Raw genomic sequence first — 25,081 nt, 5'->3', positions numbered from 1 at the left:
TTCTGAGCACTATTATCCATCTCTTCCCTACTAATTTGTGACACTACCTTTATCATACACCATGTCTCCAAATATCTGTGTGTCTATTCCTGAGCCTAGTTTAGTACTAATTCCTGTTTTCTCAAAGGAAGGATCTATCGCTAAGAAAAGTTTTTACTCATACTGCTTTCTAGATTAGTGAAAAATTCAACCACCACCCCCCAAATCCCCACGGGTTCAATATTAGCCTGTATTCTTCCCAAAACAGAATACCCAGTTAAGAAAATAATTTTAAAAAAAATAAATATATGTTTATTTAAAAAAGGAAAAGAAAAACCCTAACCAAGAACAACCCCTGGTACACTGAGAAATCAATGCTTCCTCTGAAAGCCAGCAACAGCCGGGGTTGTCATACCCAAGAAGTACAGGTACCTCAGTCCAAACATCAGGTCTCAAATATTCTTCTGTGGTCAAAACTGGCATTCAACAAGTTGCTGGTCTTTGTGGGCTCCAATTATTAGCACAGACAACTGTTACCACTGGATATCTCGCTGCCTATGCCCACTACCACAGCCCAGCCACCCCCACAGCCTCAGGAAAGTTACATATCCTCAACACTCCATTTGTAGGCAAGTTCCTCCACTGCCTTCTTGCTGGCAAGCCTGGCAAAGCGCTTCTGTTCAAATCCATTGGATCTGCAATCAAAAGAGATATACTATTCAGCCAGAACCCTGAAAGAGACATTTATTTTAAAAGAAAGGGAAGAGTTCACAATATAATGAAATGGGGGGAAAGTAAGGAGTCATATGAAAATATTTAAGGCATGGCAGGGCATGGTGGCTCACGCCTGTAATCCCAGCACTTTGGGAGGCTGAGGCGGGTGGATCACGAGGTCAGGAGTTCATGATCAGCCTGACCAATATGGTGAAACCCTGTCTCTACTAAAAATACAAAAACTAGCTGGATGCAGTGGCAGGTGCCTGTAATCCAGCTATTCAGGAGGCTGAAGCAGGAGAATCGCTTGAACGTGGGCGGCGGAGGCTGCAGTGAGCTGAGATCGTGCCACTGCACTCCAGCCTGGGTAACGTAGTGAGACTCTGTCTCAAAAAAAAAAAAAGAAAAGAAAAGAAAAGAAAATATTTAAGGCATATGCAATAGAATCAAAGGGACAAAATATATCATTCATCCTTTTCTTGGTCCTCGTTCAGACCCTTCCCCCACTCTGACAGCTATTTCAAACATTTGCCACTCTTTAAAAGCCCAGTTCTCTTTCAGCTGATGTCCACATCCTATATTTTATCCATTCATTACAAAAACATGTATTGAATTTTGTTTATATACTAGGTACCATGGTAGGCACTGCATGAAAATGAGTATCACACAGCACTTGTCCTGATGAACTCCCAGACTAGTGGAAGAGACAGACATTTAAACAAATAAATTAAAAGAACCGCTTAAACTCTGGCAGAAATACGTATGGGGTATCATGGAAACAGAATGGGTATCTTAATCAGCTTTGGGGAGGTATGATAAAAAGGTGACATGAGGGTTGGGCAAGAATGATCAGTAAAGGCTTTGTGTTAACTACAGCGCTGGGGATGGGAAGGGTCAGAAGGGTCTGGAGGTCATTTCGAACAGAATGAGCAACAAGAACAAAGGCACAGAAATAAGAAGTGGCCTGGTATGTGCAGCAAACCAAAGGCAAACTGGTATGGCTGGAGCCTGAAGTATGACAAAGGGAACAGCCATGAGTCAAAGTTGGAAAGGTAAGCAGAGGCCAATGCATAATGAGCTTTGTAGGCCATGGTAAAAAGCTTAGATTTCATCCAGAAAGGATAGGTTTAAAGCAAGAACTTAAACTGCATTTCAAAGAGATCACTCTGGAGGAGATCTGGGGCAGGAAAATCACTGCAATGGTCCAGGCAACAGATGATGAAGACAATGATAAAGAGGGATGGAAGAGAGAAGATACAGCAGGCAAAATTAGTAAGACTAATTAGTAGGACTAATTGATTAGGTACACAAGGACAAAGAAGGAGGAGGCAAATTAGAGAGCACAAGAGTAGTAGCAGGCTACAGTAGAAGATGATGAGTTCAGCTTTAAATACGATGCATTTGAAATCTCTCAAGTCCAAATCAATAGAGAAATCCAACACATAGCTAAATACACCAGACCAAGATGCGAATACTGATTTGGAAATCATGTACATATAGCTCATAGTTGAAAACATGACTAGATAAGAATCAGCCAGAGGGAGCACATAGAGTGAGAACAGCTAAAAATTACGGATGGAGCCCTGGGAAAGATTTAAGAGGCGCACAGAGGAAGAGGAGTTTGCAAAGGTGGCCCAAGAATGATCAGAGAAAAGAACCAGGAGTAGGCTGTCATGGAAAACAAAACAGGGGTGAATTTCAAGGAGGTAGTGAGTGGTCCTCAAACCCCTTCTAATTACCATGCATTCTCTTGGTCTTCTTATCTAAATTTCTTGAAACAGCCTGTATTCACTATTTGTTTCCTCACTTTTCATTCACTCCTTAATACATTAGAACCTGGCCATTGTTTCACTATACCATGGAACTAGCCCTTTCAAGTCATCAATGATATTCCTTGCTGCCAAATCCAGTGACTCCTCCTTCCTCTTCCCCAAATCAGCAAACAGGTCCCTCCAGCTCACCCCAACCACATTCCCACTTCCTATTCTCTTACTAACCATCCTTACTACCACTGCCTGAAGGTCATAGTTCAGACATTCATTACCTTTAGCCTGAGCTACTGCAAAAGCCTTGTATCTGTTCTACTTCCAATCTTGTGCCTTTCAAATCCTTTGCATTACTGCTATAATGGATTTGTCTATCTAAATTGCAGAGCTGTTTTTAATCCTTCCGTGGCTCCCCTTTACCTCTAGAGTGAAGACCAAGCTCCTCAGAAAGGCTTCCAGGGCCTTCTGTGATCAGGGTCTGCCAACCTCTCTCATCCATCTCAAACTTCATGCTATCCAACAACAGCAAATTACTTATGGACCCCCACCACCTGGTATCACCATGGTGTCTCATAGCCTTATGACTGCACATATAGGACCCTCTTCCTTTAACATCTTTCCTTTCCTTCTTATCTTGGCTGATTTACCAATATCCCTTAAAACTCAGCTCCCATATTTCATCCGTTAGGAAGCACTTCCTGATCACATCCTCCTAAGGCTCAACTCACTCTTCCTTTGTGCTCCCAAAACATCTTGAAAATCTTCTATAGCAGCATTGAAATTGAATGCATTGAAATTGTCTGTCTTCTATTCTAGACTGAAAGTGAGCTCCTGGGCTCAGGGGCTATCTCTCATTAATCATGGAATCCCTAGTACCTAGTACCTAGCTACTTACACTTATAACATGTATGCTAAGACTTTCCCTTAAGGAATGAGTGGAGTAATGGAGGGCTTTAAGAAGGGAAACTTGGTCGGACATGGCAGCTCACGCCTGTAATCCCAGCACTTTGGGAGGCCAAGGCAGGTGGATCACCTGAGGTGAGAAGTTTGAGACCAGCCTGGCCAACATGGTGAAACCCTGTCTCTACCAAAAAAATACAAAAATTAGCTGGGTGTGGTGCACACGCCTGTAATCCCAGCTGCTCGGGAGGCTGAGGCAGAAGAATCGCTTGAACTCAGGAGGTGGAGGTTCCAGTGAGCCAAGATCATGCCACTGCACTCCAGCCTGAGCGACAAGAGCGAAATTCTATCTCAAAAAAAAAAAAAGAAGAAGAAGAAGAAGGGAAGTTTATTATAAATGGCATCCTCTCCAACCGTAGAAACATGGATGGTACTCCAAAGCACCAAGGAAACCACTGTTTTTTACCTTGGTAATAAGGTCTTAAGAGATTTATACTAATATGATAATACAAAGGACATATGAATAACAAACACCAAATCCTAAGCAGAATCAGAAAACAAATTGCAAGAGAACTCACAGTGGAAAGAGCTTTGGACCAGAGAATCAGGAACAGAATTCTAATTCCAGCTTTCTCAGGGAAACTGCATGCCTCTAGGCAAACTGCTTATTTATTGGGCTTCAGTTTCTCTTTTAATTAATAGGGGCTGGGTAATTACCTCATGGGTTTTTCCAACTGTAACATACTATATATCTGTTCTGGAAATATCCCCTTGCAGTGGGCCGAATAGAGACAAAACTAGGAAAGATGATGAAAGATGAGTAACAGAAAGAAAGCAAGGGTGACAAAGGGAAGTAAGAGGAGAAATCTAGGATAAAATCAGAAGAAGAAGTGGAAAAAAGCAACTGAGAAAGATGAAGACAAATTAAACACTAGTAAAAAACTAGGTCAGGGAGAATTCTAAGTTTTGGGTCCAAAAATTAAAAAACAAAAAACAAAAACTCGGTAGCAGGGAACATCTGTAGGGTTGTGCTATAAAAAGATCTACTTCTGGCCATATGTATGGCAAATGAGTATTCTGAAAAATCCTCCTTCTACCAAAAGCCTACATACTTTTTGCAGTTCATGTAGTGAACCGCAAACGGAACTAGTAAGCTAGCCTGTAACCACAACTACCGTAAAGATATCTAACAAGATGAGGAACTACAGTCATCTTATAGACATCTGTCAATATCAGAAAAAAGAGTCTTACAATTTTTTATTCTAGAGATGGGGTCTCACTAAGTTGCCTAGCCTGGACTTTAACTCCTGGGTTCATGGGATCTTCCTGCCTCAGCCTCCCAAGTAGCTGGTACTACAGACACATGCCACCACACCTGGCTGTTGGATTTTGACAGCACCATGAGGGACAGAAGACAATGCCTTAGGCCCATATAAGGTGGGGAGTTAGATTCTAGACACTGCAGAGTACCCTGAGCAGACTAACCTATCCTCAGTTAGCAACTATGAAACCTAGGCGAAGTGAAGAAATACAGGTATTTGAACATGTGGAAGAGTGACCAAAAGTAAGTATAAACTGGATGAAGTCTATATATGAGAAGAGATTTGCTAGAGGGCAACTTCCCAAACAGCACAGCTCATGAAGGCAGAAAGTCACAGGCTTACTGGCTTGAGGAGTTAGTGCAAAGTGGGCAGAACAGCTAGGAAATTAGGAGGGAAATCTTGAAAGAGAAGGAACTACAAAAGGGATGAACCTCAAAATCTACATAGAAACCCTACTCAAATCCTTGGCTGACTGTTAAACAACACATGTGCAGAGAAAATACCATCAGGCCAATAAAAAAAAATGACAGCTAGAAACTAAAAGAACTGAGCAGAGATTGTAGCTGCGGTCCACTGCAAAGGAGACAGTTTGGAGTTCAGCCATGTTAGCTACCTGCTAGAATAAAAGCCAACACACTTAAGAGGAATGTGTTACACTTCAGTTCAGTGTAACAGAACTCAAAGTCTCTACAGTGAATCATTCATGATGCCTAGTAACAATTTTAAAAAGTGACCAGACAGGTAAATAAACAGGAAAATGCAATACACATTGAAGAAAAAGCAGTCAATTGAGAGCAATTCTGTGGTGAATCAAATGTTGCAATTAGCAGACAGGACTTCAAAGCACCAATTATGTATCATAAATATTTTCAAGAAGAGGAAAATGTCTCATAATGAACAGATGGGAAATCTCAGCAGAGAAATGCAAGCTATTAAATGGAAATTTTAGTTGAAAAACAAAATAAACCAGCTAAAACAAAAAATCCACAATTGATAGTAACTGATAGAAAAATACAGACACAAAAAAACCCAGAACATAGGTGATCTAAGATCTAAACACTATTAACCACCTTGACCTCATTGACATTTATAAAACACTACCTTTTATAACTACAGAATATACGTTCTCTTCAAGTGCAAACGAAACATTCAGAAGACAGACTATATACTGGGCCATAAAACACATCTAACAAATTTCATTTGTATTACTGTTTTTTGAGACAGGGTCTCACTCTGTCATCCAGGCTGGAGTGCAGTGGTGCAATCACAGCGCATTGCAGCCTCGACCTCCCTGGGCTCAGTGATCCTCATACCTCAGCCTCCAGAGTAGCTGGGACTACAGGCTTGTGCCACTATGCCCGACTAATTTTTATATTTTTTTGTAGAGACAGGGTTTTGCCATGTTGCCCAGGCTGGTCTCAAATTCCGAGGCTCAAGCAATTTCATCTGCCTTGGGCTCCCAAAGTGTTGGGATTACAGGCATGAGCCACCGCGCCTGACCAACAAATTTCAAAAGATCAAAATATTACAGTATACTATCTGACCAAAATTGAATTAAATTACAAGTAAATACCAGTAAGATATCTAGAAAAGTCCAAATATTTGGAATTAATGCACTCCTAAATAACCTATGGAGCAAAGAATAAACCAAAAGGATAATTAGAAAATATTTTGAACAAAATCCAATATACATTCCTGAAAACAAAACTCTCAGCAAAACAGGAATAGAAGGGAACTTTAACTCGATAAAGGGTATCTACAAAAAACCTACAGCTTACAACACACTTAATGGTAAAAAACTAAATGTTTTCCTCCTCAGATTAGGAACAAAGCAAAGATGTCTGCTCTCACTACTTCTATTCGACATCTGCACTGAAGTGCCAGCTAATGGAACAGGGCAAGAAAAAGAAGCAAAAAGCATCTAGATTGGAAAGTAAGAAATCAAACTGCATGCAAAGATGGAACGACCCTCTAGGTACAAAATCTGATGGAATCTCTTAAAAAGCTATTGTACAAAGTGAGCTTTACCAGAAGGAAAACAACTGACATTACAGTGTAACAGAGCTCAAAGTCTCTACAGTGTATCATTCATGATGTCTAGTAACAATTTAAAAAAGTGACCAGACAGGTAAATAAACAGTCAATGTAATCCACACTGAAGAAAAAGCTGCCAATATAGAAACCAATCCTGTGGTGAATCAAATGTTGCAATTAGCAGACAGGAAGGACTTCAAAGCACCAATTATATATCAAAAATATTTTCAAGAAGAGGAAAATATCTCATAATGAACAGATGGGAAATCTCAGCAGAGAAATTAAGCTATTAAATGGAAACAGCTCAAGCAATGGAAATGCCAGTGATAACATTTAAACTTTCAAGTGTAAATTAGAATTCTGAAAAACTGTGAACTCTTTAACTTCCCATTATTTAAAGATTTTTGTGATGAGACCAGAAATGATGTTAACAAAAGTGACTTTCTAATATTGTATAGTGGAAATATGTCAACATTTGGAAGGTCTGAAAAACTCAGCAAACCAATATTTTACAAATGACCAATGCATGATGTTATAAAATCATGCATGTTGTAAAAGATCCACTCAAAGTATTAAAAAAAATTAATATAACAGTAATGAAAGTTCTTTGATCTGGTTTCAGGTTCCACATAGCTCACCTTTAAGAAACCAGCACTTGTTGAGTTTTTGTGTTAACATTAAGAAATATAATATGCCTTCTCTTTCTAACTACCTATGTGTGAGGCTAAATTTTCTTCCTATACTTCAACTGAACAACATATCACAGCAGACAAATGCAGTCAAGTTACCTACTATTAAGTCAGACATTAATGAGATTTGCAAAAATGTAAATCAATGCCATCCTTCTATTTTTTCACTTGGAAAATGTAATCATTTTTCATTTAAAAATACAGTAATTATGGGTGCAGCACACCAACATGGCACATGTATACATATGTAACAAACCTGCATGTTGTGCATACGTACCCTAGAATATAAAGTATAATAATAAAAAAAGTTATGTTAATGTAATTAGTTTATTATTTTTTAGAATGAATAAACACTTTTTAAATGTCTGAGTTTTAATTTATAACATGGTAAATATCAATATATATAATCCACATCAACAAAAGCTTTTTGAGGTCATCAGTAATTTTTAAGAGTGTAGGCCAGGCACGGTGGCTCAAGCCTGTAATCCCAGCACTTTGGGAAGTCGAGGCAGACGATCATATAAGCCCAGGAATTGAAGACCAGCCTGGCCAACGTGGCAAAAACCCCGTCTCTACTAAAAATACAAAAATTAGCTGGGTATGGTGATGCACACCTGTAATCCCAACTACTCAGGCCGCAGAAGCATGAGAATTGCTTGAACCCGGGAAGTGGAGATCGCACCACTGCACTCCAGCCTGGGCAACAGAGCAAGACTCTGCCTCAACAACAACAAAACACAAGAGTGGTTGGGCATGGTGGCTCACCTGTAATCCTGTAATCCTGTAAACCTGGAATCCCAGTATTCTGAGAGGCCAAGGTGGACGTATCACCTAAGGTCAGGAGTTCGAGACTAGCCTGGCAACATAGTGAAAACCTGTCTCTACTAAAGATATAAAAAATTAGCTGGGCATGGCAGCATGCGCCTGTAATCCCAACTACTCAGGAGACTGGGGCAGGAGAATCGCTCGAACCCAGGAGGCAGAGGTTGCAATGAGCTGAGATTGCGCCACTGCATTCCAGCCTGGGCAACAGGGTGAGACTCCATCTCAAAAAAAAAAAAAAAAAGAGTGTAAAAGGATCCTGAAATTAAAAAGTTTGAGAATTATTGTGCTAGATACTAAAACAATGTCCTTTTAGCAGGCAAGAGGAGATAGAATCTAATACGTAAGTACACGAACTGACTCTGGATGGAAGCAAATATAGTTCATCCATCATAACAGACAGGAAGTTAGAGCATGTGGGTACAGATGCTGGTAGGTAGACAGATGAGGTGGTAGAGGACCGTGAGACATTATAAGTGACTGCCTCCTAAGACCGTAAAGTGAATAAAGATTCAGAGGCTACATTTTAAAGACATATCACATAGAAGGCTCCAGACTACGACTCATCACTCGACCCCTCTAAACCTTAGAAAATATCATTAAAAGTAACCAATGTCCAAAACAAAGGGTGTCTTATCTGAACCACCTGAGTTGTTTGTACAGAGCTTTAAAAAGTGTTATGAAAAGGAAACAGAAAGAGGAGTGTTCCAAGCATGAAAAATAGGATTTGTGGACCCCAGGAATAGAAGCAAGCAAAGTGCATATTTTTCACCTTGTGATTAAAGCAGAGAATGAAATAAAGTGTGGAGCAACTTACGAGTGGTTAGGGAAGGTTACAGTCAGGTAGAAGAGAAAATAAAAACCTAAGAAATACCCAGGCTTACCTGTCCACTCCATCCCAGCGATATCCGGGCCAGATATTAAATCTGTTGGGAGGAGGTGCTGGACCACTGTAGCGAGGTCTCACTAAAGAGAGGAGTAAAAAAAAAGTATTTAGTTAATGACATAATTTAATTCAGAGCTGGATGGCAATGTGGGAATTTTTTATTATTATTATTATCATTATTTTTAATAGAGTCTCACTCTGTTGCCCAGGCTGGAGTACAGTGGCACAATCTCGGCTTACTGCAACCTCTGCCTCCTGGGTTCAAGTGATTCTCGTGCCTTAGCCTCCTAAGTAGCTGGGATTACAAGCGTGCACCACCATGTCCAGCTAATTTTTTTTGTATTTTTAGTAGAGACGGGGTTTCACCATGGCCAGGCTGGTCTCCAACTCCTGACCTCAGGTGATTCACCCACCTCAGCCTCCCAAAGTGCTGGGATTACAAGCATGAGCCACCGCGCCTGGCCCGGAAAAATTTTCACATAGAAAGACCAGTTGAGTTGAATCTAAACTCACAAATACAACGAATTTAAATTATTTGGGAAATCCTTCCTTGCATACAGCTATGTATCAGCATCCTAATGATTCTCTCTCTTCACAAGTCACCTCCAGCTCTGATGATTCCCAGAAGTCCCACCTTTTTTATTCTTGTTCTCCTTGGCCTTATTCTTCTTGATGAAGTCGGCCATGGGGTCCCCTTCTCTTTCTTGTTCTCTTAGCATCCTATCCAGATCTTCGTCATCAATATAGCGGGCCAGAGGCTTTTGCATCTCTTTCACTGCATCCTCCACATTTTGTTGCTGTTGCCGGCTCTGGGCAAGCCTGGGCAAAAAAGAACCAAGAGTGTTTGCTATCCTGTATGACATTTCCACTTCTACACAAGATGGACCATACTGCTAAATTTGGAGACTCTCCTCTTTCTAGTAGTACCCTAGGGCAAATACTGAGCAGGGTAAAATTCCCAGGATATCCACTGGAAGTGTGGAATATATCAATATCCTAGGAAGAAGATTCAGCACACCAAATTTCCCATTACTGGTAACAGCTCTGAAGGCATAATAAGAAAGTGAGTGATCAAGAAGAGCAGAGAAATGACTTGTTCCAGTCACTGCCATCTTGTTTACCCTTTCAGTGGTTCCCTTACCCTTTTCCCCACTGGGCATACAGCTCATCTCTCTCTGAGTCCTTTTCCGCTTTCCTCCTTTGCTCTAAACGTTCCAGTTTCAAATTCCTCTTACGACCAGACTTATCTCGAAATACGGTTTCAGCATATTGAAATTCAGCTGCAAAGGAAAATTATACTCAAATATCAGGATCAAAATCAGAAATAACATTCTAAGAGATCAAATCAACCGCTTGGGATTCTAATGCTGGATAAGAACTTCTGCAGCCAGACCAAAGTAGTTCCTACCAACATCTAGGTGCATACTGGCACTGGGCCCGAGAAATGGCATTTTTCTTTTTTTTTTTTGATATGGAGTCTCGCTCTGTTGCCCAGGCTGGAGTGCAGTGGCGCGATCTTGGCTCACCACAACCTCCACCTCCCGGGTTCAAGCGATTCTCCTCTCTCAGCTTCCTGAGTAGCTGGGATTACAGACATGCAACACCACGTCTGGTTAGTTTTTTTCTATTTTTAGTAGAGACGGGGTTTCATCATGTTAGCCAGGCTGGTCTCAAACTACGGACCTCAGCTGATCCACCCGCCTCGGACTACCAAAGTGCTGGAATTACAATGAGTCACCACGCCTGGGTGAAATGGCATTTTTCAAGAAGGAAAGAAACACTGGGACTCACTGAGAAATTACAACCATGCATAAAACCAGAGCTGAAATTTGATAGCAATTAAAAGTTTAAAATACCAGGTACAATAAACTAAATTAAAAAAAAAAAAAATGAGCCTGGATTGGTCTCTGCACTTTCATATTTTTACCTTCAAATGCCATGGTTTCTTGATCCTGTTTCTTGAGCTCCTGCTGTTCTCGCTGTATGTCAGTTAACACCAACCCAGTTTTAGCCCCAGAATACATGTGTGCAGCCTATGCAATGGAAAAGGGAGCATCCAACATTAATGAGATGATGTGGCAGTAGGCTCCATGGGTACACAGTTAGTTGCATTTGTGTCTGATGACCAGCAATAATTAAACCTCAAACTCTAGCTTTATATTCTCATTAATTACCGTAGGATTCAAAAACTATAAAAGAAAATCAAATTTCATCAAAACCATCAAGTTTAAGAGTAAGCAGAAACACAAACTAACAATATATTAAAGGGAGAGCTACACATTTGCATTTCTGACTTTTCAGAATATAAACTGCACACATGAAGATTCTCTCAGGTCATCTGATCAGAAACCAGTATAAAGCACTAAGCCTTCCATTAGAGACCGACACTGATAAAATATTTCATTTACAGTACAAACTCAAGTAAACCTAAGACCCTTAAATTGTGGATATATTTCAGGGTAATAACAAAAGATCTAACCAAATGAAAACTTTTTGCTAATTTCCACTTAGTATCAAGATAGCAAACCAGCCCACGAATGAAGCACACAGTGTATCCTGATATCCTTAAGCAACCAAATTGGACTAATATTAAGTTGTCCATGAACTAAACAGACATATAAAATGTCAAGGGGTCCAGCTGAAACAGAGACCGCTTTTTTCCCTAAAAGAGAAGAATTTCACTCCCTGGGTAAAGAACAAGCTGGTCTACCCTGCCAGGACCAGTCTTCTCAGAGTTTTCTACAGACAAGATTTACCCGATAAGTCTGCACTGGGGAGAAAAATGCACATCACAGCCTCTATCATTCTGTTTCTTAACCACTCACAAATAAGATTCCTTTACTACTACCAATGTTCTTTACAATATAATTACTCAGGGTTCATATGGATTTTTGGGTTTTTTGGTTAATTCATCAAGCTTTATCATGAATTCAAAACAAAACATTGACCTTTCGGACAACATGATTTCTAAAAGTGGTTTCATATTTTAAGTGTCTGTTCTTAAGTTCTGGATACAGAGACCTATAGTCCAATTTATAGTAGTAAATCACTAACACTAGATACTTACTTTGTCCCAGACACTGTACTAAGAGGTTTACTTACACTGGCTTAATTATCATAACAACCTTACACAGTAGGTACTACTATTATCCACAATTTACAGATAAAGAAACTGAGGTTTAGAGATATTAAGCATCTTGCCATATGATCCGTTTGACACAATGTTTGTGCTCCAAACTCCACTCTGCAAATTACAGTCCTCAGTTTATTCCTAAGAAAATAGGAAGCTTTTCTGGACCTGTTAAAATGAGATTGTAGAATTAAGAGGCTATAAAAGCAGAAGCTACTTGGGAAATCTGGTATCTGTAAGTCCATCCGGGATGGGTTATAGCCAGTTTGCCTTCAGAAAGAAAGACCTCCAAAGGTCCTTTTAACTAAGATTTACTACACTTCTAAGAGCTACATCCTTCTTCTTGGCTTATCTGGGACATATATAAAACTGAGAGAGAAGAGTCACACAAAAAGAAGGACATGGCTCCTGAAAATCCTGACCTTCTTTCCAGGAGGCTGACTCCTTCGAGGTGGGGACAGGTCAGAATCAGAAGATTTGGTCCTCTGTCTCCTCCTTGGTGGAGAGAGGTCAGAATCAGAGCTCCGGTGTCTGGGTCTATTCCGTGGAGGTGATAGATCTGAATCGGAATCCTGGTGCCCTGGACTTTGTTTATGCCGTGGAGAAGAAAGGTCTGAATCAGTTGTTTTCTGGCAGTCACCTGGATAGGAGCAAAGAATCTGTGTGACTCTGATGTCCCCTAGGTGAAGAACTTACATGAAATCTCCTATGGCTGGGAGAAGAACCTAGAAATTAAAGAATTCCTTTTATTTTATTTTATTTTATTTTTTGAGACAAGAGTCTCAGGCTGGAGCGCAGTGGCGTGATCTCAGCTCACTGCAATCTCCGCCTCCTGGGTTCAAGCAATTCTTGTGCCTCTGCCTCCCAAACAGCTGGAATTACAGGTGTGTGCCACCATGCCCAGCTAATTTTTGTGTTTTTAGTAGAGATGGGGTTTCGCCAATGTTGGCCAGGCTGGTCTTGAACGCCTGCCTCGGCCTCCAAAGTGCTAGGATTATAGGCTTGAGCCACCATGCCTGGCCAAAGAGTTCTTTAATCCCCTTGGAAGAATTTAAGAAAATAACTTACCAAACTAATGTACAATATTTATTTAGTTTTTCTATGAAGAATTATCATTAACCTAAACATAACTATGGATGACATAGGAGAAGAGCAAAGTCAGAAACAACTTTTAAGACCAATAGGTAGAAGATGGCATTCTATTCCCAAGTGACCACTGACTGTAACTGGTGTGTAAGATCTCCACACACTCCTCTATGTCAGTAACCCCACTCATGGAAAGACAGCTCTCCATAGTGTGGCAAAAGTCAGAAATACCTAGAATTATATTCTGATATCCTCGGACTAAAGGATAACAAAGTGCTTTAACTTAAAATTAAAATAGTTCCTGGGAACAAAAGAGGGAATAAAAAATTTAACTGCACAGGCCTAAATTCTAGTAACTGTATAAGCATCACAAGTCACCTCCCAAAGAGCATTCTGCAATACGTATCGACAGTCTTTAAAACGGCCACATCTTCTGACCCAGTACATCAACTTCTCAGCTTTCTAAGAAACCTATATAGAAGTAGTTGAATTTCCAGGAAATCTATCTAGAAGTAGATAAGGAAATAATCCAAAATGGGGACAACAGTTTATGTACAAGGATGTTCATTATAGAATTACAGAAGCAAAAACTTAGAAATAACCAAAAACATTCTTTATTAGGAAAATGGTTAAATTTATGTAATGAAACACTATTAAAAATATTAACATAAAGATGTTTTTATGGCCTGAGGAAGACTGTTAAGAAAGGAGAGCAGGCAAGATTGCACGTGCAGTACAAATGTTCTACAGACCCAGAGCTCAACTACATAAAAAAGGCAAACCAAAAAAGACTAAGGTGGCCCTGGCTACAACACTAATTGCCTCTGAATGACAGAATTTTGTGTCACATTTTATCTTTATACACCTCTGTACATTCTAAAGCTTCTGCAACAAATAAATTGTACTTTTCTATGGGGTGGGGCGAGTACATAAAAAGATACATGAAAACCTTCCTCCTGCCACCATAATCCTTTAACTCTCCCAAACCCAGCCTCTCACTTTTCAAAACTTTCCCAAAGAAACTCCATTCTCATACCTAATAAAACAAGTAAAGGGCCAAAAGAAAGCTCCCAGGGATACATATGTCCCTCTCATGGACAGTCATATGCTCACCTTTGGAATCAAACTGCTTCTTGTCTCCAAAATGGGATTTTGTTTGCTTTTTTCGTGGAGGAGAGAGGTCAGGGTCATACTCATATTTGCTGTTCTTTGGGAGTGACGAATGGGAGGCTCCTGACTCCTTCCAATGTGGAGAAGTCTTGCTAGAGGCTCTTTCTGGGGCTTTACCACTTTTGGTTCTGGGGAGGGAATGAGTGACAGTAGGAGCCAAATCAGGGGAGTCATGATGGGCCCTTCTGAGTTGCTGTGTGTCTGAAGAGCCAAGAGTCCTCCTAGATGTGTCAGGGGAGTTGTTACGGACCCTTCTGGTAGTAGAGATATCTGAGGAATCATGACGGGCTCGCCTAGGAGGAGAGGGATCTGGTGAATCATGACGGACTCTCCTAGGAGATGCACCTGAAGAATTATGCTGAGGCCTCCTGGGAGAAGGATCTGGAGAATCATGACGGGTCCTCCTTGGAGGTGAAGTGTCTGAGGAGTCATGACGGATCCTCCTGGGAGGAGATGTGTCTGAGTCATGACGAGCCCCTCTGAGGGGAGAAAGATCTGGGGTGTCATGACGGGCCCCCTTAGGAGATGAATCCGGGGTATCATGACGGACTCTCCTAGGAGATGAATCCGGGGTATCATGACGGACTCTCCTAGGAGATGAATCCGGGGTATCATGACGGACTCTCCTAGGAGATGAATCTAGGGTATCGTGAAGAAAATGCCTGTGTGAGGGTAGGTCTTCATTGTGGCCTAAACACAAAAAACAAAGAGTCAGATTCCCACAAATGCTCTGTCCCTCTGTCCACCCCCACACCCAGTTTCAAGACATGCTCCAGCAGCACATACCTCAGAACTGCTCAAAAAGCCCAAAAGGCCTGCACAGTTTTCTTGCTTAGCGGCAGCAAATCACCACTCATGAATATCTTAAGAATAACCCCTCCGCCTACCAAGTCATAAATTTGCAAAGCATTTTCAGTACATTTTTCATATTATACCCTTTAAGGTAAGCAGGGCAGGTACCCTTGTATTATGAACAGAGCCTCTGCTTTCAGCTGAGGAGCTGAGCGATTTCTTACCCAAGGTCACAGCTACTAAGATGAAGACACAGGCTAGAATCCAAGTCTTCTAACTCCCAGTCCAATGTTCTTTCTAAAACCTCATTTGTGCAGAGTTCCCAGCTAGTGGCTCCTACTGATATTTTGCCTAGATACTTTATAGTTTGTACTCACTCCTCTTTCAAAAGGTAAATTGACTAAAACAGTGAATATCAAAATCAAATGCTGTTAACTATTTAATCCATTTCACTGTGCTCTTCGTTAGAGAGCGGAAAAAATCACAAAAAAAGAAAGGAGCAAGTAATTACCAATCACCTACTGTGTGCCAATGTTTTATAGAGATTACCTGATTCAATTCTCGTAAGCCTAGGACATAAATATTGTCATTTCCATTTTATAGATGAGGAAGTTAATACTCAGAAAGATTAACTTGCCAAAGTCATATTGCTAATAAGTGGTGGAGGAGTATTTAAATTCAGCTCTATTTGACTCCAGAGTCCACATGCAATCTTTAAAATACGTAAATCTTTAAACTTAAAAAACAAGTTTGAGACCTTCCATTTTCAAAGGCACCACAGAATGAAATATCTATAGCATCTGGAACGGTTTCAAAATCCAGTTCTTCCTCTACCTCTATCTCTTGTCATTGAGCTCCATAGCCCAAATAAAAATAAAGGCTGGGTAGGAACCAATGAATACTTGCTAAATGAATGAATTAAACCAAGTCAACTCCTTTACTTTGGGGAACAGGCCTATCTGATTGGAATCCACTCCACAGAGAAAAGTATGATGTCTGTGGGGGGCCTAACAGTAAATCTGAAGGAAGTAAGGGTCAGAGATTGGTAAGCGTATTTCCAGTAACAGATTGGGATGAGGAAGTGAAAGCAAGGCAGAAGAAAAGGAGTGAGTGAGTGAGTGAGTGAGTGTCTGCAACTGACTTTCTAAACATTCAGATACCGAAAAGCACTGTGTGTGTGTGTCTGTATGTCTTCCTAGACAAACAAGATATGGAGACCAAAAGACTCTCTTTGGAAAAGAATTCTGGTTAGGCTACAAAAATCAAATGCCTACTAGCAATTAAACAATTCTACAGATATTTATTAAAGGCAGCTCCTTGTGCTAGACAGGGGACTATCATGGCAAATAAGACCAGTCTATGCTCAAACAGATGTGACACACAAACACTTTTTATCCAAGTCTCAAGGACTCAAATTTTTTTCAAGAGAGTTAAGTTATAAATATTAGCTTAGGAAGAGTCTAAAGTGGGCAGGTGGAGGGTAATGCACTGTAAAATACCAATATTTAAGGAAAGAAGAGAGAAATTTACTAACACAAACAGAACAAAAAACATTGGTCCTTGAACCCCCAGAAATGAGTTGCTTCATTGTGGAAGAGGACAGTGGTAGCTAAAGTCCCCAAATTCTGTTCCTGTTTCTTGTAAACTCCTCCCAAAGTCTTGCCTATATACCGAGGGCTCTCCTATTCTGAGTCAAAGAGGAATGGGTGCTCACAGGCCTCCAAATTAGTCACCGACCTCAGTAACCCTAATGCCAAAATACAAGAGAAAGAGGAATATCTGGTCTCTAAGTTCCTATGTCTTACTACTTGTGAAGAAGTCCAGCTTCCTTTTTCCTGCTTTATTTTTCAGGATCAATGACATGCTAAAAAAAACTATGCATTCCTCTAAAAGAAAAGTGTAGAAAAGAAAAAAAGACCTCCCCTACTAATGGAGATTTAGATTTATCTATTGTTGGAACTCACCTCCCAGAAGCTTCCATTTGGCACTGGAACGAAAGGCCTCCATCTGCTTTACCTCTTCCGGCCGCTCATCCACAAACTCTGCCACCTGTGGGAGTAAAGATTTCCTATGCTGAGGAAATCCACAGGATCCAGCCAAGAAGCACTGTCTCAAGAACCTGAAGTTACAACCATTCCGATTCCTAACCTAAGGGCGCACACATATCCAACATGGTCATGAAGAAATAAGTAGGGGTCTTCAGTTATGCCAGCTCCATAAGCACCTGATTGTCACTGTATTAGCTGAATTGTAGATCCTTCTCTAATTAATCAATTTCCCCGCAAAGGTTAATTTCTTTCATTACAAACCTTTTTATTAACCTGCTAGGTACACAACAGCCACTTGTAAGCTAACACTAAATTCCTATTACACTTTTACTTCTACATTAAGAGTGAAAACATAGGTGGCCCCCCATCATGCCTGGCACTAATCAAGGACTTTGGGTTTCTATGAAACCTTTCTTGTTGTAGGTAGTCATAATAATAGGTTTTCTTGAATACAACCAAAAAGAGCCACTGAGATGTACACAGAATCATTAATCTTTAAGAGCTAAAACCACATTTCTTATCTTCCAAACTTCCGAACGAATCAGAATCTTCTCTATAGTATTCCTAATAAATGGTCACTCACCCAATCCCTTCCTGACAAGGACCTCATTTATTTTACAACGCAGTCCACTGCATTTTTCAAAAATGTTAGAAAGTTCTTAGTTTTACTGGTCTCATCTCTACCTTCCTATAACTTCTTTGAATTGATTCTAGTTCTGACCTCTGATGCAACTGATCCCTTTTCCACATCACAAATTTTCAAAGAATGATGGCATAATAAATCCTAGTTACAGAGTAGCAACTATGTGCAAGGTACTGTGTTTTGTGTTTTATTCATATAATCTAACTCGATTCTCACAATAACCCTGCAAAGAAAGGCTCCACACTACTGAATAGCAAACTGACTCAGAGAAGTTAAGTAACTTTCTCAATATCACAAGCTAACAAGTGGCAGAACTGGAATTTAAATCCAGGTCGTAACAGCCCTCTACTTCTCCGAAAATCCTACCATCATTCTTCATATAACCCAGTTTTGAGATCTCTCACTGAGCATTAAAAGCACAGGTTTCGGGCAAGATGAATTAAGATCTAAACCCCAGTTCTGCCACTTAGCATCTGTGTAACCTTTGGTAAATTATTCTAAGCCTCAATTTCCTCATTTGTAAAAGTGGGATTCAAAGGATTGCTATAAGGATCGAATGAGATAATTCACGTAAGCTTAGCCCTGCATGGTAAATGATAAATGCTCAATAAATTCCACCTATTAGTTATTCCTGTGCTGTCACTGCTCTCATAATCATCATAATCGTTTTGCCATTATTACTGGTGGTGGCGGTGGTGGTGATCTTGCAGTTACAAAAATGAATTCAATAATCAAGATCTGTTTTAACCAATGCAGAGAGCAGTGGCACTAAAGCCTCCTTTGTTTAGGTTTTTGGGCCATGATAAAAGCAAGACAATATCATAAAAGAAAATGGCCAGGTGTAGTGGCTCATTCCTGTAATCCCAGCACTTTGGGAGGCTGAGGCGGGTGGATCACTTCAGCCCAGGAGTTCATGACCAGCTTGGGCAACATGGAAAAACCCCGTCTCTACTAAAAACACGAAAATTATCTGGGCATGGTGGCAGGCGCCTATAATCCCAGCTATTCGGGAGGCTGAGGCAGGAGGTTCGCTTGAACCCAGGAGGCAGAGGCTGCAGTGAGCCAAGATCGAGCCACTGCACTCCAGCATTGGTGACAGTGCGAGAATCTGTCTGAAAAAAAAAAATAATAAATAAAAAGTATTATGAAGTAAGTGAAAAGGCAAATGATAAAATACACCTACAACATAAGCCTAATGAACATATAAAAAATGATTCATTTCACTAGTGTTCGAAGAAACTGGGCCAGGCACGGTGGCTCACGTCTGTAATCCCAGCACTCTGGGAGTCCGAGGCGGGTGGATCACGAGGTCAGGAGATCGAGATCATCCTGGCTAACAAAGTGAAACCCCATCTCTACTAAAAATACAAAAAATTAGCCGGGCATGGTGGCAGGAGCCTATAGTTTCAGTTACTCCGGAGGCTGAGGCAGGAGAATGGCGTGAACACGGGAGGCGGAGCTTGCAGTGAGCCGAGATTGCACCACTGCACTTCAGCCTGGGCAACAGAGCAAGACTCCGTCTCAGAAAAAAAAAAAAAAAGAAATGGATACCATTACTCACTTGCTAAATCGGCATAGGTTTGCTATTGGTTTTGTTTTGTTAATAATTCTTTAATATTGGCCGGGCATGTGGCTAACACCTGTAATCCCAACACTTTAGGAGGCCTAGGCGGGAGGATCACTTGAGCCCAGGCGTTCAAGACCAGACTGGGCAACACAGAGACCTCATCTCTACAAAAAATACACAAAATTAGCCAGGCATTGAGGTGCGCACCTTTGGTACCAGCTAGTTGTGGGGCTACGGTAGGAGGACTGCTTGCACCTGGGAGGTAGAGGCTACAATGGGCCATGATCACACCACAATGAGCCATGATCACACCACCGTACTTCAGCCTGGGCAACAGAGCAAGACCCTGTCTCAAAAATGATAATAATAATATTGACGACGTAGGCGAACTGGCATTCTCATTACCTCTAGTGGGAGTGTAAACTGGTAGCACCTTTTGGAAAGCAATATGGGAATATAACTAAAAAGAACCATACCCTTTGATCCATTCATTTCATATTATGGGAATAAAGAAATAAACTGATTTCTACAAATGACTTATGTACAATGATGCATGATATTTTAAAAGTGGAAACAGTTCATGTATCCAGTAATAGAACAGATTAAATATATATAGTAAACTACTACATAACCAATAAAAATCATACACTCAAAGAATATTTTAAGGTCTTACCAAAGTATCCAAAACATATTATTTAGCAGAAGAGTAGACTCCAAAACCGTATGTACAGTATGATCCCAATTATGTTCAAAAAAATAAAACACAAGCATGTATAATCTCTAAAGAGAAAAACCTGAAGAGATCTGCATCCAAATATCAGCAGTTGCCTTTGGATGGTCACAATATAAGTGGTTATTCTTTTAAAAACTTTAAACTTTTTTCAATTCCCAAATATTCTGTAATAAACATGCATTGCTTTCATAAAATTAAAAAATAACAACAAACATTGTTAATATTTATTTGTTCTGACCAAAACTAAATTGGCTCTCTAAGATCACTATTTCCCTTCTAATTACTAGCAAGCCCTCTTTTAAATAATCTATTTTAGAATTTTGCTAGGAATTAATGTTAAATACTCATCTGGAATCCATCTTTACCACCTTTAGTGGAATTCAGCCTATCAACAGCTCTCCTTTCCACTTTGTTTCTCAGAAATTCTCAGCAATGGTTTCATGAACCACTGGAAGGTCATTTGCCTATGATTTTGTCCACCTGGCTCTTATTTATCCTTCAAAACTCAATATTTACATCTTTCAGGATATCTCCCAACAGAATACAAAGTATGCTACCACCCCTGGGCTCTAATGGTACTTGGTACATATGTGAAATATCCCCAACATTTACCATACTGTTGAAATTTATTTGAAATTGTTTTCCATTCCAGGGTATAAACTCTAAAATATAGCTATGTTCTATTAATCTACATATCTCCAGTACTTAGGCAAGAATATACAATTTGAAAGTTTGGTTAAATCAATGAAAAAAAGGAGCAAATAAAAAGTTCCCTATAATTGAACCTCAGCATTGTTTTTAAGGAAGATTCCAACAAACTGAACCACAGCCAATTCACATCATTACTCTATCACTGATGTTGAGGAGTCCTCTCTCTGTGATCCGTCTCATTTCTAGGCTGATGGGCCCTCCATAAAGAGAGGAGTTGGTGTATAGGCATCAGCAAAGAAAACTATTTTAAACAGCTCTTTGGAAACTGTCACCTCTTTTCTGTTCTCAACTAACCCCCTACAAATCTACCCTGAGCTGGGAAAAGAAATTGAGAAGCCTGGCCTGGCACAGTGGCTCACACCTGTAATCCCAGCACTTTGGGAGGCCAAGGTGGGTGGATCACCTGAGGTCAGGAGTTCAAGACCAGCCTGGCCAACATGGTGAAACCCCGTCTCCACAAAAACACACACAAAAAAAATTAGCCGGGCATGACGACGGGTGCCTGTAATCCCAGCTACTCAGGAGGCTGAGGCAGGAGAATCGCCTGAACCCAGGAGGTGGAGGTTGCAGTGAGCCAAGATCACGCCATTGCACTCCAGCCCAGATGACAGAGTGAGACTCCGTCTGAAAAAAAAAAAAAAAAATTGAGAAGCTTGCTTCATTTCAAAATCCTGACAGCCCCAAAGATACATACCACAGGCAAATCTCCGTCATCTTCCTCTTCCTCCTTTTCTGGTTTACTTGTGGAGATAGCGGTCCAGCTCACATCATCATCCACAATCCGCATTCTAAATGAGAAGAAGATCAAAAAGAGTCATTCTAGGATACCAGCCTAAAAACACTTATCTATCGGTTTTAAAATAAAAGTTCAAAATCCTACAGGATCCTGCATGGTCCAGTCTTTGTCTTCAAGGTCATCTTAATCTCCTACTGCTACTTCCTTGGTTGAACACCTCCCTGGGTCATCCTTTGGTGCCTAGGAAGGAGCCAAGTTACTACCACATCAGTTTTCACATATGCAGTTCCTTCCCTCTGCCTGATCTACACTTCTCAATCTTTTTCTTTTTTGAGACAGGGTCTCACACTGTGGCCCAGGCTGGAGTGCAGGGGCACCATCATGGCTCCCTGCAGCCTTGACTTCCTGGGGTTAAGTTATTCTCTCCACTCAGTCTCCCAAGTAGCTGAGACTACAGGCATGTGCCACTGTGCCTGACTTTTTTTTTTTTTTTTTGTAGAAACAGGGTTTAACCATGTTGCCCAGACTGGTCCCAAACTCCTATATGCAAGCAATCCACCCGTCTTGGCCTCCCAAAGTGCTAGGAAACTCTTCCTCATTTTTCAGGTCCTAACACAAACTTAACTTCCTTTGGCAAACTTTTTTTTTTTTTTTTTCTTTTTTTTTTGAGATGGAGTCTTGCTCTGTCGCCCAGGTTGCAGTGCAGTGGCACAATCTCAGCTCACTGCAAGCTCCGCCTCCCGGGATCACGCCATTCTCCTGCCTCAGCCTCCCAAGTAGCTGGGACTACAGGCGCCTGCCACCACGCCCGGCTAATTTTTTGTATTTTTTTAGTACAGACGGGATTTCACTGTGTTAGCCAGGATGGTCTTGATCTCCTGACCTCGTGATCCGCCCGCCTCGGCCTCCCAAAGTGCTGGGATTACAGGCGAGAGCCATCGCACCCAGCCTGGCAAACTTTTCTTGACTGCTTCCCGGATTCCCCCACTATCTCATACTCACTCAAGACCATGGACCCAGCCAGGCCCAGTGGCTCACGCCTGTAATCCCAGCACTTGGAGGCTGAGGCGGGTGGATCATGAGGTCAGGAGATCGAGACCAACCTGGCTAACATGGTGAAACCCTGTCTCTACTAAAAATACAAAAAATTAGCCAGGTGTGGTGGCGGGCGCCTGTAGTCCCAGCTACTTGGGAGGCTGAGGCAGGAGAATGGCATGAACCCTGTAGTTGGAGCTTGCAGTGAGCTGAGATCACGCCACTGCACTCCAGCCTGGGGGACACAGTGAGACTCCGTCTCAAAAAAAAAAAAAAAAAAAAGACTAAGAGTTTGTTAAAAACTCTTGGAATACTTTCATTGCATTTATCATAAAGAAAATACATCAATTAGTTGTGTAATTAGTTGCTTAAAGCCTGTATTCCCACTAAACTATAAGCTCCACAAGAACAGGGACTATGTTTCTTTTTGTTCACAGAGGCATCCTTAACACCCTACAGTAACTGGAATACGGTGTATTCAATAAATGCTTGTTACATGGATAAACTATAGTTGAGCCCCAATAATAACCATGACTGCCATGATGTGAAGTTATTCAAAAAGCCAGGGTCACTTAATGCAATCCCTCTAATCACAACCACCACTTCATAAAAGCATTATTATTCAGTATTATTCCCATTTTAAAGATAAGGAAACTGCAGTTCAGTGAGATGAAACACCTTGCCCAAGGGTACACAGCCTATAAAGTGGCACAGCTAGGATTCAAACTCTGACCAGTGCTGCTCCAACACTCAAGCTACTTTCATCACATGGCACTGCCTCCAAAGGATCCACACAAGTCAGTGAAGCAGAAAGACGAGGACAATAATAAGGCAAGCACCAAACCAGAAAACAACATGGACTAGTTCTTTAGAACAATGTGACTTCACTGGGTATCTTAGTGCCTTAGGGTTACTGTAACAAAGTACCACAAAATTGCGTGGCATAAAACAACAGAAACTCTCACAGTTCTGGAAGCTAGCAATCTGAAATCCAGGTGTCTGCAAGGCCATCCTCCCTGCAAAGTCTGTAGGGAAGGATCTTTCCTTGCCTCTCCCAGCTTCTGGTAGCCCCAGGCATACCTTGGCTTTTGGCAACATAAATCCAATCCAATCTCAGCCTTCATCTAGACATAGTCGTTTTTCCTTTGTTGCTGTGTCTGTATCCATACCTCCCTCTTTTTAAAAGGAAAACAGTCATTTTGTATTTGGCACCCACCTTAATCAAGTATGACTTCATCTTAACTGATTACATCTCCAAAGACCCTATTTCTAAATGTCACATTCTGTGGTTCTGGGTGGAAAACGATTTGGTAGGGCCCACTACATTGGGCCACAAAGTTTTCCCATTTGAAAATAATACCCAGTTCACGGTACTGTTGTAAGGCTTAAACAAACTTATGTTTAAATTTCTTATAATGTTGCCTGGCAAGAAAAGTATAATTATGTAAATGTTAACTTCTCTTGTTAGTAGGACTATTACTAAGAGTAACAGGAGGTGATCCAAGGTCTCTGATTCAGAACCAAGTCTTTGGGATTTGGGAATTCCCACAGGCAGGTACCGGGCCCTAAAGATTCAAGCACAGAGGCTTTGAATCCGCTCCATTATTCTCGGGGCGCAACATTCATTCCCCATGGAAGAGGACGGAAGTCTACCAAGGCGGGAAAAGAGTAATCAAAGTTACAGCCCGGCTCTAACGCACTGACGCTACTGCTCAGAGGCTCGAGGTGTAAGCGGGCCGGCAGAGGCAATGCGGGGCCTCAAGCGATGTGAGTAGGGCCCTGGGCATGAGCAGGGGTCGGCGGAGAAGCCGGGAGACCCGCCAAGAGGGAAGGAGTCGCCAGGCGACCGAGGGCGGAGTTGGGAAGGGTGAGGGGTGGCGAGTCGTCGCAGGCCCCGCCCCGGCCGGTACCAACTCACCCCTTACCGCCGGCCCCGCCAGGCTTCGGCCGCTTTTTGCGACGCTTGCGACCGGACTCAGACCCCCGGTCGACGCCGGCATCTGCCCCGGACAAGTAACGCTTCAGATACTCGGCCTTGGAAAGCGGCGGAGCTGCCGCCATGGCAGCGACGAGGGCAGCGTGACGGGTCGGCGCTGGAGACAAAATTCCTCAACGCGTAAGGGACGCCAGCCACCCGAGGGGGCGGGGCCAGGGCCGGAAGTGGCGGAGAATGCTGAGAACTGCGCGGCTGGCAGGTGCCCTCGCGGGGGATGCGCTCACCTTCGGGGCGCTCCACAGCCCTGGGACGACGCCACCAGGTTTCTTCTCTTCATCCACCCACCCACCCATCCATCCAACCGCAGCAAGCGCTGTTCTGA

The 25,081-nt window shown here is 41.6% G+C and overlaps 1 protein-coding gene across 2 annotated transcripts; it reads right to left on the bottom strand.

The window, feature by feature from the left end:
• Nucleotides 1-265: 265 nt before the first annotated feature.
• On the bottom strand, nt 266-24,863 carry BUD13 (BUD13 homolog (S. cerevisiae)). 2 transcript variants are annotated; one of them, XM_011982136.1, is made up of 10 exons: nt 24,682-24,863; nt 21,687-21,780; nt 17,255-17,339; nt 14,442-15,188; nt 12,665-12,882; nt 11,040-11,145; nt 10,254-10,392; nt 9,747-9,931; nt 9,111-9,192; nt 266-674 (listed from the first exon to the last, which is right to left on the bottom strand). In XM_011982136.1, the coding sequence occupies exons 1-10, from the start codon at nt 24,822-24,824 to the stop codon at nt 581-583; spliced, it is 1,893 nt and encodes a 630-aa protein (XP_011837526.1). In that variant the 5' UTR covers nt 24,825-24,863; the 3' UTR covers nt 266-580. The 2 variants fall into 2 exon arrangements, with proteins under 2 accessions (XP_011837526.1, XP_011837532.1); XM_011982142.1 differs by having other exon boundaries at nt 14,844-15,188.
• Nucleotides 24,864-25,081: the final 218 nt, after the last annotated feature.

The sequence above is a fragment of the Mandrillus leucophaeus genome, unplaced genomic scaffold (genome assembly GCF_000951045.1).
Source record: "Mandrillus leucophaeus isolate KB7577 unplaced genomic scaffold, Mleu.le_1.0 Scaffold1052, whole genome shotgun sequence".
Lineage (NCBI taxonomy): Eukaryota > Metazoa > Chordata > Mammalia > Primates > Cercopithecidae > Mandrillus > Mandrillus leucophaeus.
This window is presented reverse-complemented; position numbering and strand designations above follow the sequence as displayed.

Coding starts and splice junctions, on each gene's coding strand:
- BUD13 (XM_011982136.1), bottom strand. CDS start 24,824: ATGGCGGCAGCTCCGCCGCTTTCCAAGGCCGAGTATCTGAAGCGTTAC. Junction 15,189..17,254: donor CAAATGGAAGCTTCTGGGAG/GTGAGTTCCAAC, acceptor TTTTGTGTTTAG/GCCACAATGAAGACCTACCC. Junction 12,883..14,441: donor GAAGCAGTTTGATTCCAAAG/GTGAGCATATGA, acceptor GCTCCTATCCAG/GTGACTGCCAGAAAACAACT.